A 16,715-nucleotide genomic window follows, 5' to 3' on the forward strand; every position below is an offset into this window, starting at 1 on the left:
CACACACAGTCTGTTGGTGGGTCCAGGAGGTCACACACAGTCTGTGGGTGGGTACAGGAGGTCACACACAGTCTGTGGGTGGGTCCAGGAATCACACACAGTCTGTGGGTGGGTCCTGGAATCACACACAGACTGTGGGTGGGTACAGGAGGGCACACACAGTCTGTGGGTGGGTACAGGAGGGCACACACAGTCTGTTGGTGGGTCCAGGAGGTCACACACAGTCTGTGGGTGGGTACAGGAGGGCACACACAGTCTGTTGGTGGGTCCAGGAATCACACACAGTCTGTGGGTGGGTACAGGAGGTCACACACAGTCTGTGGTTGGGTACAGGAGGTCACACACTGTCTGTGGTTGGGTACAGGAGGTCACACAGTCTGTGGTTGGGTACAGGAGGTCACACACTGTCTGTGGGTGTATACAGGATGTCACTCAGGCTGTGGGGGGGGGGTACAGGAGGTCACATACAGTCTGTGGGGGGGTAGTATAGGAGGTCACACACTGTCTGTGGGGCGTACAGGAGGGCACACAGATTCTCTGGTTGGGTACAGCTGTTCTACTGTTGTTTTTAATGGGAAGACAATGACGTATTGATGAAGCAGTTTGACAAGTAATACAGAGGCCCAGGCTAATACATTGTGGACATGACATCAATTCCTGGAATTTAACCTCAGTTCATTCTGAAATTGAAAGGCAGTGACTGTGGAAATAGCTTCAGTTGCAGTTCCATTTGCTCCAATAGACAGGGGCCTCTGTGGATTTCCAGCCTGACCGCCTGTTAGGGGATGTTTGCGTTCACCAACAATCCTGGGAGGTTCACTCACTGCAGTGAGATCAGCAGGAGGTAAATCCTGAGGCTCTGAGGACTGTGTGTCAAAGATCTAGTTATTTAAGAAATGTCATCACATCATCCTATGGCTATTTCATACTGATACAATCTCAGCTCCCCTGAATAAGAGACCAGGGGCAAGAGTAAGCCGTTCTGCCCATCAAGTCAGTTGCACTATTCAATGCTGATCTGATAATCCTCACTTTCCTGTCTTTTCCTCACAACCCTTGATTCCCTAACTGAATAAACATGAGACATTCTTCCTCTAGGTGTCAGGTGGTTAGGGTTTGGCGATGGAGGAGGCCCAGGACCTGTATGTCTTTGGCAGAGTGGAAGGGGGAGTTAAAGTGTTCAGCCACGAAGCAGTGGGGTTGGTTAGTGCAGGTGTCCCAGAGATGTCCTCTGAAACAATCTGCAAGTTGGCATCCTGTCTCCCCAATGTAGAGGAGACCACATCGGCTGCAACAGATAGAGTAGATGATGTGTGTGGAAATACAGGTAAAATTCCGATGGATGTGGAAGGATCCAACAGAGATTTACCTGCACTTCCACACACACCATATCATCTACCCCCCATTTATCTCTCAGCCCCGTTGGCCCACAAGCCTCATTCCTGATGATGGGCTTATGCCTGAAATGTTGATTGTCCTGCTCTTCGGATGCTGCCTGACCAGCTGTGCTTTTCCAGCACCATGCTCTCGGCTCTGATCTCCAGCATCTGCTGTCCTCACTCGCTCCTGATAAGTTTCTCAACCCCATTCTCCTGCTTTCTCCCTGTAACCCTTGATACTCAAGAAACTATCTCAGTCTTAAATATAGTCAATGACCTGGCCTCCACAGCCTTCTGTTGATTAGGTTCCCTACAGTGTGGAAACAGGCCCTTCGGCCCAACAAGTCCACACCGACCCACTGAAGAGTAACCCACCCAGACCCATCTTCCTCTGACTAACTCACCTAACACTATGGGCAATTTAGCATGGCCAATTCGCCTGACCTGCGCATTTTTGGGCTGTGGGAGGAAACCCATGCAGACACAGGGAGAATGTGTAACTCCAAACAGACAGGTGTCTGAGGCTAGAGTCGAACCCAGGCCCCTGGTGCTGTGAGGCAGCAGTGCTGACCACTGAGCCAGCGTGCCACCCCAAATGCAAAGTTCATGCAGTTCGCAAAGGTAAAAATCTGCATGCTATCAATCTATTACATTCCTTCACCCCAAAACACTCAGGAAGAGTGTGTGACAGTGGAATCCATATAGTCACCACTCTCTGGCTGATGAAGTTTCTCCTTATCACCATTCTAAAGGGTCTTCCCTTTACTCTGAGGCTGTGCCCTTGGGTCCTAGTCTCCCTTGCTAATGAAACATCTTCCCAACGTCCACTCTGTCCAGGCCATTCAGTGTTCTGTAATGTCTCAATTAGATACCCCCTTAATCTTCTCAGCTCCATTGAGTATAAACCTAGAATCCTCCAACATTCCTCATATGTTAAATTTTTAATTACTGTGCCCATTCTCATGAATGTCCTCTGAACACACTCCAGGGCCAGTACATCTTTCTTGAGATATCGGACCCAAAACTGCACACAATGCTCCAAATTTGGATGGATGCATGAATTGGAAAGGTTTGGAAGGATACGGGCTGGAAGCTGGAAGTTGGATTATTTTAGTTCGGGATTATGTTCGGCTCAAACTGGTTGGACTGAAGGGTCTGTTTCTGTGCAGTATGACTCTATGACTCTCTAACAAATCCAGCACTCGTGACTTCCACTGTTTTTCATGAGATGTCTGCCCCATGTGCTGATAGATCTGTGCGTGTGGAGGATCAGTCTGTACAGTCACATGAAGACCCAGCATTTTGAGTAGACATCATCTTCACATCGAGGGACAACAGATGATGATAATACGAGAATCCCCAGATAATAGCCAAATACAATTACTGTCCAAGTTGGTGTTTAAGGAAACTTTGAAATCCTTCAAAAAATCCTTGTCAAATTGAGGGCTGACTTATGTTTGGAGTGTAAGAGTAAACCACTCCCCATGGAGGGGGTTGCCATCTTTATGTTTTGACACACAGGGTACCTCTGCATACCTTTAACTCCCACAAATCTTTACCAAACAGCCTCTGTTTGACCTCTTACACCTCAATTATAAAGTAAGAGTAAATAAAGTACCCATTTGCAGTGTGAAAAGGAGGCTGACAGCTAATAGGATTGTAGTCTGTCCTGGGCCGAAAAAGTCAGGTGGCCGACTTATACACCAAGCACATGCAGCTGGAAATACAGGGTCCTGCTATACACTGGGTTGACTTATATGCTGTGATTTATGGTAAACATGAAAGCCAAAATTCACAGCTTCAGTCTTGGAAGACAGAAGATTATAGTTATGGTCAACATGAAACAAAGGGTTAACTCTCAAATATCTCGGAGGTGGGAAAATAAACCTCATGGAGCCATTTAAAGGAAGGACAACAGACTGTTTTGGAAAAAATATTTCAACAAAGGTTAACAGAGAACGATGACTAATTACCTCCAGGTTTCACCTTCTCAGTCTCCATAACAGGGGGCAACAGACCATACAGAAAGCAAGGTAATTGAAGCTTTTACCTGGTACTTTGTAAGGAGTTTGCTTCTCCAGAGAGAGTGAGGGATATCGTGGATGGACAAACGCAAGTTATGGGTGCTGTCCTTGAACAGGAGGGTCTTTGGTTCATCCATTAGCTGTCCTCCCAGCTGCCTCTCAAGCTGAATAACTTCCTGTGAACAAAGGTCAGGATTGACTGAATGCATGAGTGTACAACGAGTGAATGAACATACCACAGGTCTAGTTATATTGAAGAACAGAGATACACACCTATACATTCCACTGCAACTATATCAGATATAATCAGCTTTAATCAATCTGTTTGGACAAGTGAGGACACATCTTCAGGCTCAAACCCAGATTCTTTTGACCCAGAGATAGAAACACTACCACAAGATCAAGCATATTCTTACTATAAAGCCTAGACTTTCCTTATCCCAAAGACAGACCTCTGAGTATATGAGTCGGAGTGTCATATTGAGATTGTACAGGATGTTGGCGAGGCCTTTCATGGAACACCAGGACAACCTCGATTATCCGTATGTCAATTATCCAAATTTCACGTTATCCAAAAAAGATCTCAAGGTCCTGTAAAAACGTTATCGGTTATCCGAACAGTCGGTTATCTGAACAATTGGTTATTCGAACAAAATACTCCCTGCCTGTCTCATTTGGATAATCAAAATTATCTTGTATTGACCAGTTCTAGTCACCCAGTTATTATTAATCTGGAACGGTATAGATAACTTGAATGGCAGGTGTCTTTTTCCTAGGGTAGCGGATTTCAAGATTAAGGGCATATTTCTAAGGTGAGAAGAGAAAGATGCAAAAAGGACATGAGGGGCAAATTGTTACACAGAGAGTGGTTCGTGTGTGGAATGAACTTGAAGAGAAAGTGATGGATGCAGGTACAGCTACAATATTTAAAAGACATTTGAATAAGTTCATGAAAATGTTTAGAAGGATATAGGCCAACTGTAGGCAAATAGGACTAGTTTAGTTTGGGAACATGGATGGGATGGACTGGTTGGACCAAAGGTCTGTTTCCATGCTGTATGACTCTATGACTCTATCAAAAGCTTTCAGCAATTAAATAATATGAACAACTCTTTATTTAAAACAGAAAGAGATGCCTGTGCCCAATGCAGAATCCAAAATTATGGAAAATGCCAAAGGTTTTCTGGATGTATAGAATCCCACCATCAGCCCTTCCCCAAAGTCTTCAAGAGTTCACTCCAGGAACATGAGTATATGATCCAGGTTTTTACTGCAGTACAGCACAGAACCTAGAAGTAGGCCATTTGACCCCTCAAACCTGCTCAGCCATTCAATAAGATCAGCCCCACTTTCCTGCCTGCTATCCATAACCTTTGACACACTTGTCTGTCAGAAATCTGTCTAACTCCGTATTCAATAAAGTCAATGACCAGTTTCCACTGTTTTCTGAGGAAGGTATGAACATGATTGATCAATTCTCCCCATCTCCACCTGGAAAGGGAGACCAGTCATTCTTAAATTAAAGCAAAGAATTGTGGGTACTGGTGATCTGAAACAAACAAAAACCGGAGTTGCCGGGGAAACTCAGCAGGTATGGCAGAATCTGTGCAGAGAGAAATAGATCTAAAGTTTCAAATCTCGTTACCCTTTTTCAGAAGGTTTTTGGATTGAGATGCTTACATTACTTATCCTGAAACAATGCCCCCCTAGTCCTACCCTTCTCTCCCACAAAAGAAATATCCTCCCAGAGTCCAAACTGTGAAGCTCCCTTGGGATATTCACATGTTGCAATCTCTCCTTCTCCTTAACTCCAGTAGTCAAAAAGCCAACTTATCCAACCAGTCCTCATAAACTATGTCTTTCATCTCTGGAATAGAGCTATAAAAATTTCCTCTGAATTGTTTCTGATGATATCCATTCCAAATAAGGAAACCAAAATTGTATACCAAACTTCAGATGGATCTCATCAAGATCCCAATATGTCAGCAGTAAAAATTCCTGATTTTTCATATTCCAGTTGCTTTCCTAATCTCTTGCTGACCTGCAAGGTTTTGTGATTCACATACCAGGATATCCAAACTCCTCTGTAATCCAAACCACAGATCTCTGCAATCTCTCCCTACTTAAATATTGTGCTGCTTTTCTGTTTCTTCCTGCTGATGTAGTCAATTCACATCTTTTCCACATTGTAACCCCTCCCCCTCCCCTCTGCCAAATATCTGCCCATTCCCATAATCTGTCTATATCCCTTTGAAGACTCTCTCCAACCCCTTGACAATTTACTTTCTAACTGTCCTGGTGTCATTGGCAAATCCATTCATCATGCAATTTGTATCAAGCCTTTGATATAAATCAGAAATCATTGTTTCCAATTCCCAGCACTTATCCCAGTGGTACTCCCATCATTACTGCTTACCAACTGGCAAAAGACTCATTAATTCCAACTTTCTTTTCACAGTCAGCTAATCAGTGATGCGTGTATGGAATGAGCTGCCACAGAAAGTGGTGGAGGCTTGTACAATTACAACATTTAAAAGGCATCTGGATGGGTATATGAATAGGAAGGGTTTAGAGGGATATGGGCCAGGTGCTAGTAAATGGGACTAGATTGGTTTGGAATATCTGGTCGGCATGAACGAGTTGGACCAAAGGGTCTGTTTCGGTACTGTACATCTCTGTGACTCTATAATATCTTATGCATTAAACCATCAGCTACTGTTTCGTACAATAGCCTTTCAGGTGGCACCTCAAAAGTCTTTGAAATTCTAATTACACCCAGGTCAACTGGTGCCCATGATCTACCAGCTTGTTACTTCCTCAAAACATGACCCTCAAACCCACCCATGTAGGTGTGATGGTCAAAAAGGCACAACAATGCCTCTTCTTTCCTCAGGCAGCTCAGGAAGTTTGGCATGTTCATAAGGACTCTCACCAACTTCAACAGATGCACCATCGAGAGAATGCTGACCTGGTGGACAACGGCCTGGTATGGCAACTGCTCTGCCCAGGACCACAAGAAACTACAGAAGGTGGTGTGCACAGCCCAGGCAATCACAGGAGCCAAGCTTCCATCCACAGACTCCGGTTACATGGCTCGCTGCCGCAGAAAGGCTGCCAACATCATCAAAGACCCTTTGCACCCCGATAATGCTCTCCTGCAACCTCTTCCATCAGGCAAAAATTACCGAAGCCTGAACACATGCACCAACAAGTTCAAGTACAGCTGTTATTAGACTGATGAATAGACTCTCTAGCCTCAAATAATGCTGACCTTGCTAATGCTGATTTCCCTTGTACACCCTATGCAATGGAACCTGTCTGCCTCCATCTAAATCTTTTGTTCTGTACATCTTTGCTAACTGTAATCTGCCTGTACTGCTCGTAAACAGTTTTTCATTGTACTTCGATACACGTGACAATCAATCAATCGTTTCTCACCTTTACTCTGAACCTGAAATTCTGTCATGTTATGATCACTGCCTACAGGTTCCTTTGTAACAGGTTAGTAATTAATCCTGTCACATTGCACATAACCAGGTCTTGAATGGCCTGCTCTCTGTATGGCAATTGAAAGTACTGCTTAATGAAACTTATCCAAATACATTCTGGGAGATCAGTTTCTTCTCTACCTTTGCCAACTTGGATCACTGAATCTGTATTTAGATTAAAACCACCCATGATTATTGTGGCAGATTTCTTATAGAGCCCATTTATTTCTTCCTGTAAATACTCTTTTCCAGTGTAACTATTGCCATGAGGGCTATTAATGATTTCCACAGATGGCCTCTCATCTCTATTTCTCATCTCTACCCATTCTGATTCTACATCTTGCCCCTTTAAGCTAAGATCATCTCTCACTATTTCCATCCTTAATTAACAGAGCTACTCACCACCATTTTCTAGCGTCCTGTCATTTTGAAACGTCAGATAAACTTCAACATTTACTGCACTGTCAGGTTAAATCCTGAGATCGTACATCACTTTCCTGAAGATGAACAGGGACATCATCCTCAGTGTTTTGTCCAATATTAACCATTTGGCCGATCACCCAAAAGCAGAAATAAATGCACAGGGGCCAGTATCCTATCACCAAGTCACCTTTTATTTACTTATACACAGTACAGCAGCTGTGTCCAACCAGTTCAGAGTTAGTCCCTAAACTAAGGAGATGCTAAACCCCCGATTTATGTTTTTTATTTTTTGTTGTTGTGTGTGCAGGTGTGAGACACAGTGAAAGACGCAAGGTGCACGAATCTTTACTTAGTTTCCCCCAACCCCCTGTTTATTTTTTTTTCTCTTTTTTTATTCAATTTCCACCACCAGGAAAATAGGAAAACACCCGAGTGGCCTGTGACAAGCAGTGCCCTTCACATCACAAGGGCAATGCTGTGTGATCAAACAGTGAAGGGGAGGGCAAGGACTAAATTAAAATAGCGTTGGAGGGGGGAATGATGCACTCCACTCCCTGCGGTGCCCACCTCTCTCTGAACAACTCCAGGGTGTTGGTGGACACCGCGTGCTCCTTCTCCAAGGACACCCGGGCCCAAACGTAACCGCGGAAGAGGGGCAAGCAGTCGGCCCTAACGACCCCCTCCACGTCCCGCTGCCTGGACCTGTTTATGGCCAGTTTGGCCAGGCCCAGGAGCAGACCCATGAGGAGGTCTTCAGACCTGCCCTCCCTCCTCCGCGCCGGGTGCCCGAAGATCAGGAGCGTGGGACTGAAGTGCAACCAAAAACAGAGGAGAAGGTTTTTCAGAAAATCAAAGAGGGAGTGCAAACGCCCACACCCAATATACACATGGTCCACGGACTCCACAGCACCACAGAACAAGCAGTTGGGCTAACCCCCTGTTTATTTTTTTTATATTTTTTTTCTTCTTTGTTTTTTTATTTTTTTTTATATAACCCCCACACTACCGCCTAACTGCGGTAGTGCTTATTATTTTTAACCCCAGCACCCATGGTGTGTGCGTGCGCAGGTGTGAGACACAGTGAGAGACGCAAAGTGCACAAATCTTTATTCAATATCCACCACCAGGAAAAGAAGGAAAACACCCGAGTGGCCTGTGACAAGCAGTGCCCTTCACGTCAAAGGGCAATGCTGTGTGAACAAACAGTGAAGAGGAGGGCAGGGACTAAATCAAAATAGAGTTGGAGGGGGAAATGATGCACTCCACTCCCTGCGGCGCCCACCTCTCCCAGCCAGAGCTTCCTGATTAGTCCAGGTTAACAATCCCAATCAGGGATCTCATAGCCAATGAGATCCACCTGGTTCCAATCACTACAGGTTGCTATCACGCTACTGTTTGTAGGAGCCAGCCGTGTGAAATTGAGGTCATGTTTCCGACATTTCAAAATAATTACATCTAGGAGAAAGTGAGGACTCCAGAGCTGAAAATGTGTTGCTGGAAAAGCGCAGCAGGTCAGGCAGCATCCAAGGAACAGGAGATTCAACATTCGGGTTCCTGAAGAAGGGCCCATGCCCGAAACGTCGATTCTCCTGCTCCTTGGATGCTGCCTGACCTGCTGCGCTTTTCCAGCAACACATTTTCAGCAAAGGTAATTACATGTCAAAAAAAGCTCGTCATTGGCTTTAAAGCCTTTTTTGGAGATATTATGGCTGTGAAAGGTACAACAAAAATGCTTCCCACTGTAAGAGTGCAGAGGTACCTTCAGAGTATCCTGCGTATCATCCAAGCAGTAGACACGAATGCTGTATTCGAGTGAAGTGCAGACCACAGGGGCAAATATCGCCAGTTTCAGTCGCCTGGTTGCTGACTTGTTGATGGACTGTCCCACCAGACAGTAAGTGCCAAGCTGCTCAGTCACCATGTGGCAGGCCTGAGGGTCCAGCTGGATGTAACATGGGGTGGTGAGCGTCTCTGATCCTAAAACCACCACATCCTACAGAGGAAGAAAATAAAGGTACACACACACACACACAGAGTCTAACACCTCAGCACCTTTCTCACAATTTACCTTCAGAAGCGTGTCCTTTTAACATCCTTTCGAGGGATGAACTGTCTTCTAGGTTTAAACAAATGTTATCTAAAATGTTTGATTGAATAGTCCACTTTTTGAAGAAACAGTTACAATGGAGACTGGCTATTTACAATGTAAATGTCGGGTCCCTCATTGTAAATGGACAGGGCACTAGTGTAAATGGACAGTCTCTATTGTAAATGGACAGGCACTAGTGTAAATGGACAGGCACTAGCGTAACTGGGCAGGCTCTAGTGTAAATGGACGGGTTCTAGTGTAACTGGGCAGGTCCTACTTTAAGTTCCAGTGCAGAGATATCATGCTGTAAGTGGCACAAAAACCTGACAACATGAAGTATGGTTTTTGTAAACAGGATGTGTACATGAATATCAAATTGGAAAATGAGAGCTTCAGAAATTGGGACTCAAGCAATTGAGAGACAATGACAGAGCAACTGAAATGGGCAAAGTATAAGAAGCCTGAATTGGAGAAATGCAAACCTCATGCAGTTCACTAAAGGTGAAAATCTGCATGCTATCAATCTATTACATTCCCTCACCCCAAAACACTCAGGAAGAGGTAAACATATATCACCCATCTGTTCAGACACATGACTGGAGCATGTGGGATTTGAACTCAGGCCTCCATCTCCAGAGGTGGGGACACTATCACTTTGCCACAGGATCTCTTCCAGCTTTCAACATAGCATCATCTGTGCTGGTTTTGACTTTACGTTGTCAGTGCTGCAATGAATGAGTCTATCAGCCCAACACAGTTTCAATCATCTCAGCTTGAGATGTCCAAACTTTCAAATGGGCAGACAGCCCAACGAAATCAAAACAGCTGTGAGAAAACTAACTGAAATGTTACAGAAACTTGGGACTGCCAAAAACAACCACACTTGAGCAAATGTTACCTAAAATGTTATTAAAATCCAAGAATAATCATAAAACTGTTAATGAATAATTCAAATTCCAATGTCTCTTGAAACCATACTACTCACTTGTGAACACTTTCCTTTTTTCACTAAGTTTCCTAATAATGCCACTGTTATTTTTGGCAGCTGACAGTGTGTTCCTCCCACTTCCATACTAAAATGATTTTTCCTACACCATTAACTATCTCTGTTGGCAACACCGTTCTCCAGCTGAATGCCCATTTGCATCAGTCCCCACAGTGGGAGGAGGCTCCTAGATTTTTCACTAATGCCAACCTGATTCCCCCAACCCTCTCCCCATCATCCTCCCCACACTCCAACACCTTGTCTTTGACCCCATGCCATCAAATCAGCTTTGACCTTGCAAAAGAAGCAAGGGTGATGTGAGAAAGCAACAGTTTGGGGTCTGGAATGTACTGCCTGAAAATGTGGAAGACATTCAAAAGGGATGATTATTTGAATAGAAATAATGTGCAAGGGCCTGGGGGAAAGGGAGGAGATTGGTACGAGGTAACGGTGCTCATTTGAAGGGCCGGGCCAGGCCAGGCACAATGGGTCTCCTTATGGAATCCTGTGATTCCGTGACACTCACCAAAGTGCTTCCCCCATTCTGTACGTATAGAGTGCCAACCACCTTGCTTTAGACAATTGTCAAAACAATGGAAATTCTTCATTGCAATGGAAATTCTTCATTACTGTTGTAAATGAACTACTTTATCAGCTTTAAAGCACGTCAAGACAGTCGTAAAGTTATCCTGTCTCTTTGAGAGAGTTACCCAATTAGTCCATCCTTGGAGCTCGTTCCTCATAGTCCTACAATTTATTTTGCCTTCAAGTGTTTGCCCTATTTTCTTTTGAGGATGTAGTCTCCTAATGCTGTCCTTTCTTGCAGTGGATTCCAAATTACAACAACTCGCGGAGTCACGCCAACCTCCCTCCCCTACCCACCCATGCCACCACCCTGCCCAGACTCGCCTTTGGTAAGGAGGGGGATGCCTGTTGAACATATCAGCTTCCCAGTGTAAGGCCACAAAATATAGGAGCAGAACTAAGCTATTTGTCTCCTCAAGTCTGCTCCACTGATATGTTTCTCAACCCCACTCTCCTGCCTTCTCCCTGTAACCTTTGATCCCCTTACCAATCAAGAACCTATCTACTTCACTCAAAGAATTGGCCACCACAGCCTTCTGCAGCCATGGGTTACAGGAATCCACTATCCACTGGTTGAAGAAATTCTTCCTCATCCCAGTTTTAAAGGGTCATCCCTTGACCCTAAGGTTGTGCTCTCGGGTCCTAGTCTCTCCGACTGGTGGAAACATCTTCTCCATGACCACTCTATCCAGGCCTCTCAGTATGCTGTAAGTTTCAATCATATCCCCCTCATCCCTCTGACTTCCATTGAGTACAGACTCAGAGTCCTCAACCACTCCCCATATGACAAGCCCTTCATCTTGGGATCATTCTCATAAAATATGTCCCCGAGTCTTGAAATCCCCACTCTAGGGAAAACACACCTGCCTTTCCCCTTATCCATAGCCCTCATGATGTTATATCAGCCCTTCCCATTCCTTCAGGCTTTCTAATTCCTGCTCTGCCCTAAAGCCCTGAACCTTCCTTTCTCTTGCTGCCATCATCTTCCTCCTGGAACCTCCCTGCAGGCCCACGCGGCACCCACTATTGAGTGATGATTCTGCAGGGATTGCTGGGACCTCCGTCCACCACCCTCCCAGTCCACAGACAGGCAGATGCACAACCCCTTCATTTGGTATAGCCCACCCCGTTCTGATTTTGTCGTGCAACTGGCCGTTTTGGATACTGTTGGGGGAGATGGCTCACTAGGGGAGGGCAGCATGTGTCAAGATCATGGCATCGTGGGGGGCACTGCTGTTCAGAAGGGAGGGAAAAAGACTAGTAGGGCCATAGTCATAGGGGATTCTATTGTGAGGGGAGTAGATAAGCTGTTCTGTGGCCGAAAACGGGATTCCCGAATAGTATGTTGCCTCCCAGGTGCTCGGGTCAGGGATGTCACTGATCGGCTGCACAGCATTCTAAAAGGGAAAGGTGAACAGCCAGTTGTCTTGGTGCATATAGACACCAACAAAATAAATAGACAGTGAAATGAAGTCCTGAAAGAAGAATTCAGGGAGCTAGGAGAGAAGTTAAAGAGGAGGACCTCAAAGGTAGTGATCTCGGGATTACTCCCAGTGCCACGTGCTAGCCAGCGTAGAAATAAAAAAAAGACAGATGAACACGTGGTATAAGGGATGGTGTAGGAGGGAGGGGTTCAGATTTGTTGGACATTGGGATCGGTTCTGGGAAAGGTGGGATAATTACAAAAAGGATGGTCTACATCTGAACCAGACCAGAACCAATGTCCTTGGAGAATTTTTTGCTACTGCTGTTGGGGAAGTTTTAAACTAATGTGGCAGGGAGCTGGGAACCAGAAGAGAAAACAAGTAGGCAGTGAGGTGGAGACTGGAGACTGTAAGAATTATGAAGATAGCATTAATAAAGGGAAGAAAAGGCAGAGAGCAGGTGAGCGTAAAAGAACTGATGGCCTGAAATGCATCTACTTTAATACAAGGAGTATAGTGGGTAAGGTAGATGAACTTAGGGCTTGGATTGTTGCCTGGGAGTATGACATTATTGCAATCACAGAGACTTAGTTGAAGGAAGGGCATGTTGATTGGCAACTAAATGTTCCAGGATATAAATGCTTCAGACAGGACAGGGAGGGAAGTAAAAGGGGGGGAGGAGTTGCATTGCTTGTCAGGGATGATATCACTGCTGTGCTAAAGGAGGACACTATGGAGGTCCTGGGTAATGAGGCATTATGGGTGGAGCTGAGAAATAAGAAGGGTGCAGTTACATTGTTGGGGCTGTATTACAGGCCTCCCAATACTGAGGGTGAGGTAGAAGAACAAATAGGTGAGCAGATTATGGAAAGATGTAGAGGCAATAGGGTGGTGGTGATGGGAGATTTTAATTTTCCCAACATTGACTGGGATACACTTAGCGTCAGAGGTCTGGATGGGGTAGAATTTGTAAGAAGCGTCCAGGAGAGTTTTCTAGAGCAATATATCAATAGTCTGACGAGGGAAGGGGCCATATTGGACCTGGCACTGGGGAACGAGCCAGGACAGGTGGTAAAAGTTGCAGTGGGGGATTTCTTCGGAAACAGTGACCACAATTCTGTAAGTTTTAGAATACTCGTAGATAAAGAAGAGAGTGGTCCTAAGGGAAGAGAACTAAACTGGGCCAAGGCCAATTATATCAAAATTAGGCAGGAGCTGGGAAATGTGGATTGGACACAGCTATTTGAAGGGAAGTCCGCATTTGAGATGTGGGAGGCTTTCAAAGATAGGTTAAAAATAGTGCAGGATATGCATGTCCCGTTGAAGGCAAAGGATAGGAAAGGCAAGATGCATGAGCTGTGGATGACAGGAGAAATTGTACGACTAGCCAAGAGGAAAGGGAAGTGCACATAAGGTCTAGGCAACTAAGAACAAAACAGGCCCTGGAGGAATATCGGAAGAGTAGGACACGTCTTAAACAAGGAATCAAGTGGGCTAAAGGGGTCATGAAATAACTTTAGCAAGCAGAATTAAAGAAAATCCCAAAGCCTTTTATTCTTATATAAGAAGCTAGTGGGTAACTAGAGAAAGGATTGATCCACTAAAGGATAACGAAGGAAGGCTGTGTGTCAAACCTGAGAGAATTGGTGAGATTCTGAACAATTGCTTTGCATCAGTGTTCACTGAGGAGAGGAACATGATGAATCTTAAGATTAGAGATAGAAGTTTGTTTAGTCTGGATCACATTGACATAAGTAGGGAAGATGTGTCGGGTTAGAGGTTATTAAGGTGGACAAATCCCCAGGACCATTGGGACCTATCCCAGGTAGAGGTAGGCGAGAGAGGAAATAGCTGGAGCCCTGACAGATATCTTTGTGAATCCTTAAATACAGGTGAGGTGCCGGAGGACTGGAAGGGTGATCATGTTGTCCCCCTATACAAGAAGGGTAGTAAGGATTTGAGCGGCATGATGGCACAGTGGTCAGCACTGCTTCCTCACAGCACTAGAATCCCAGGTTCAATTCCAGCCTCAGGTGTCTGTCTGTATGGAGTTTGCACATTCTCCCCGTGTCTGCGTGAGTTTCCTCAGGGTGCTCCGGTTTCCTCCCAAAGTCCAAAGATGTGCAGGTTAGATGAATTGGCCTTGCTAAATTGACCATAGTGTTAGGTGCATTAGTCAGAGGGAAGTGGATCTGGTTGGGTTTCTCTTCACAGGGTCAGTGTAGACTTGTTGGGCCGAAGGGCCTGTTTCCACACTGTAGGGAATCTAATCTCTGTGAAGGATATTCCGGGTAACTACAGACCAATGAGGTTGACGTCGATGGTGGGAAAGTTGCTGGAGAGGATATTGAGGGATAGTATCTGTTTATATTTAGAAAATAATGGGCTTATCAGTGATAGGCAACATGGTTTTGTGTGGGGGAGATCGTGCCTTACCAACTTAATAGAATTCATTGAGGAAGTGACCAAGTTGATAGATGAAGGAAGGACTATAGATGTCATATATATGGACTTTAGTAAGGTGTTTGGTAAGGTTCCCCATAGTAGAATAATGGAGAAAGTGAAGTCACATGGTGTGCAGGGTGTTCTAGCTAGGTGGATAAAGAACTGGTTGAACAACAGGAGACAGAGAGTAGTGAATGAAGGGAGGTTCTCGAAATGGAGAAAGGTGACCAGTGGTGTTCCACAAGGGTCAGTGTTGGGGCCACCTTTGTTTGTGATATACATAAATGATCTGGAAGAGGGCACTGTTGGTATTACCAACAGTGCCCTCTTCCAGATCATTTATGTATATCACACGTGATCAACACATTTGCAGATGACACAAAAATTGGTAGAGTAGCAGAAAGCATAAGGGACTGTGAAAGAATACAGCATGATATAGATAGACTGGAGAATTGGGCAGGAAAGTGGCAGATGGATTTCAATCCAGACAAATGTGAGATGATGCATTTAGGCAAGACTAATTCTAGAGCAAATTATACAATGAACGGAAGAGCCTTGGGAAAAGTTGATGGGCAGAGAGATCTGGGAGTTCAGGTCCATTGTACCCTGAAGGTTGCTGCACAGGTGGATAGAGTGGTCAAAGAGGCATATAGTATGGGGTATTCAGCATAAGAGCTGGCAGTCATGCTAAAATTGTACAAGACTTTGGTTCGGCTGCATTTAGAACACTGTGTATAGTTCTGGTCACCACATTACCGAAAGGATGTGGACGCTTTGGAGAGGGTGCAGGGAAGGTTTACGAGGGTGTTGCCTGGTATGGAAGAGAAGTTGAGTAGGTTAGGTTTGTTTTCATTAGAAAAAAGGAGATTGAGGGGGACCTGACTGAGGTATAGACAGGGTGGATAGAGATAAGATTTTATCCCAGGGTGAAGGATTCAATAACAAGAGGTCACGCTTTCAAGGTGAGAGGTGGAAAGTTTAACAGGGATACACACGGCAAGTACTTCACACAGAGGGTGGTGGGCATCTGGAACACAGAGGTGGATAGAGACAAGCTTTTTCCCAGGGTGAAGGATTCCATAATGAGAGGTCACTGTTTCAAGGTACGAGGTGGAACGTTTAAGGGGGATACACACGGCAAGTACTTCACACAGAGGGTGATGGGCATCTGGAACGCATTGCCAGCAGAGGAGGTAGAGGCAGGCACGGTAGATTCATTTAAGATGCATGAGTAGGTGGGGAGCAGGGAGATATAGATGTTTAGGAATTGACTGACAGGTTTAGACAGTGCATTTGGATTGGCTCAGGCTTGGAGGGCCGAAGGGCCTGTTCCTGGGCTATACATTTTCTGTGTTCTTTGTTCTTTGCTCTTTTAAACGTTTGCCCATTTGTGACCAGCTTTCCTTCCTTGGGGACCATGACGAGTGCGGCTGGTGAAATTTAATTGAGAATCTCCATTAAATTTCCTTTGAACCCTCACTGGTGTCAGGAGATCAGTCCCTGCCTCTCTCGTCTGCTGGGTTACAGGTAGTTCTGCCGTAACATGCGTTTCGTCAATGCAAATTTACTGTCATGTGATTGACAAATTGGGGACACTGTTTCTAAAGTGCAAACTTTTAAAACGTGTGTTGGCTGTAACATTGCCAACACGTTAAATGCTTTTTCTTAAGCTCAATTTTTCTACAACACTGAGTTACACAAGAACGCAACCATCACAGTTATAGGAGAACTAACTGTAATTTAGATTACCCAGGAGGGGGTAGGCAATGGCTCAGTGGTATTATCGCTAGACTATCAATCCAGAAATGTAGCCGGGGACCTGGGTTCAAATCTCCCCACTGCAGATGGTGAAATTTGAATTTAATAAAGAATA

At 44.9% G+C, this 16,715-nt stretch overlaps 1 protein-coding gene across 1 annotated transcript in view; it reads right to left on the reverse strand.

Annotated features, from left to right (window-relative positions):
• LOC132833296 (netrin receptor UNC5C-like) overlaps nucleotides 1–16,715 on the reverse strand; it is a 149,346-nt gene that overhangs the window by 16,095 nt on the left and 116,536 nt on the right. Inside the window, exons 13-14 of the mRNA XM_060851461.1 lie at nucleotides 9,074–9,307; nucleotides 3,430–3,579 (exon numbers count right to left, since the gene is read on the reverse strand). Coding sequence (XP_060707444.1) covers nucleotides 3,430–3,579; nucleotides 9,074–9,307 — 384 coding nt within the window. The remainder of the gene's footprint in view (nucleotides 1–3,429; nucleotides 3,580–9,073; nucleotides 9,308–16,715) is intronic.

The sequence above is a fragment of the Hemiscyllium ocellatum genome, chromosome 36 (genome assembly GCF_020745735.1).
Source record: "Hemiscyllium ocellatum isolate sHemOce1 chromosome 36, sHemOce1.pat.X.cur, whole genome shotgun sequence".
NCBI lineage: Eukaryota > Metazoa > Chordata > Chondrichthyes > Orectolobiformes > Hemiscylliidae > Hemiscyllium > Hemiscyllium ocellatum.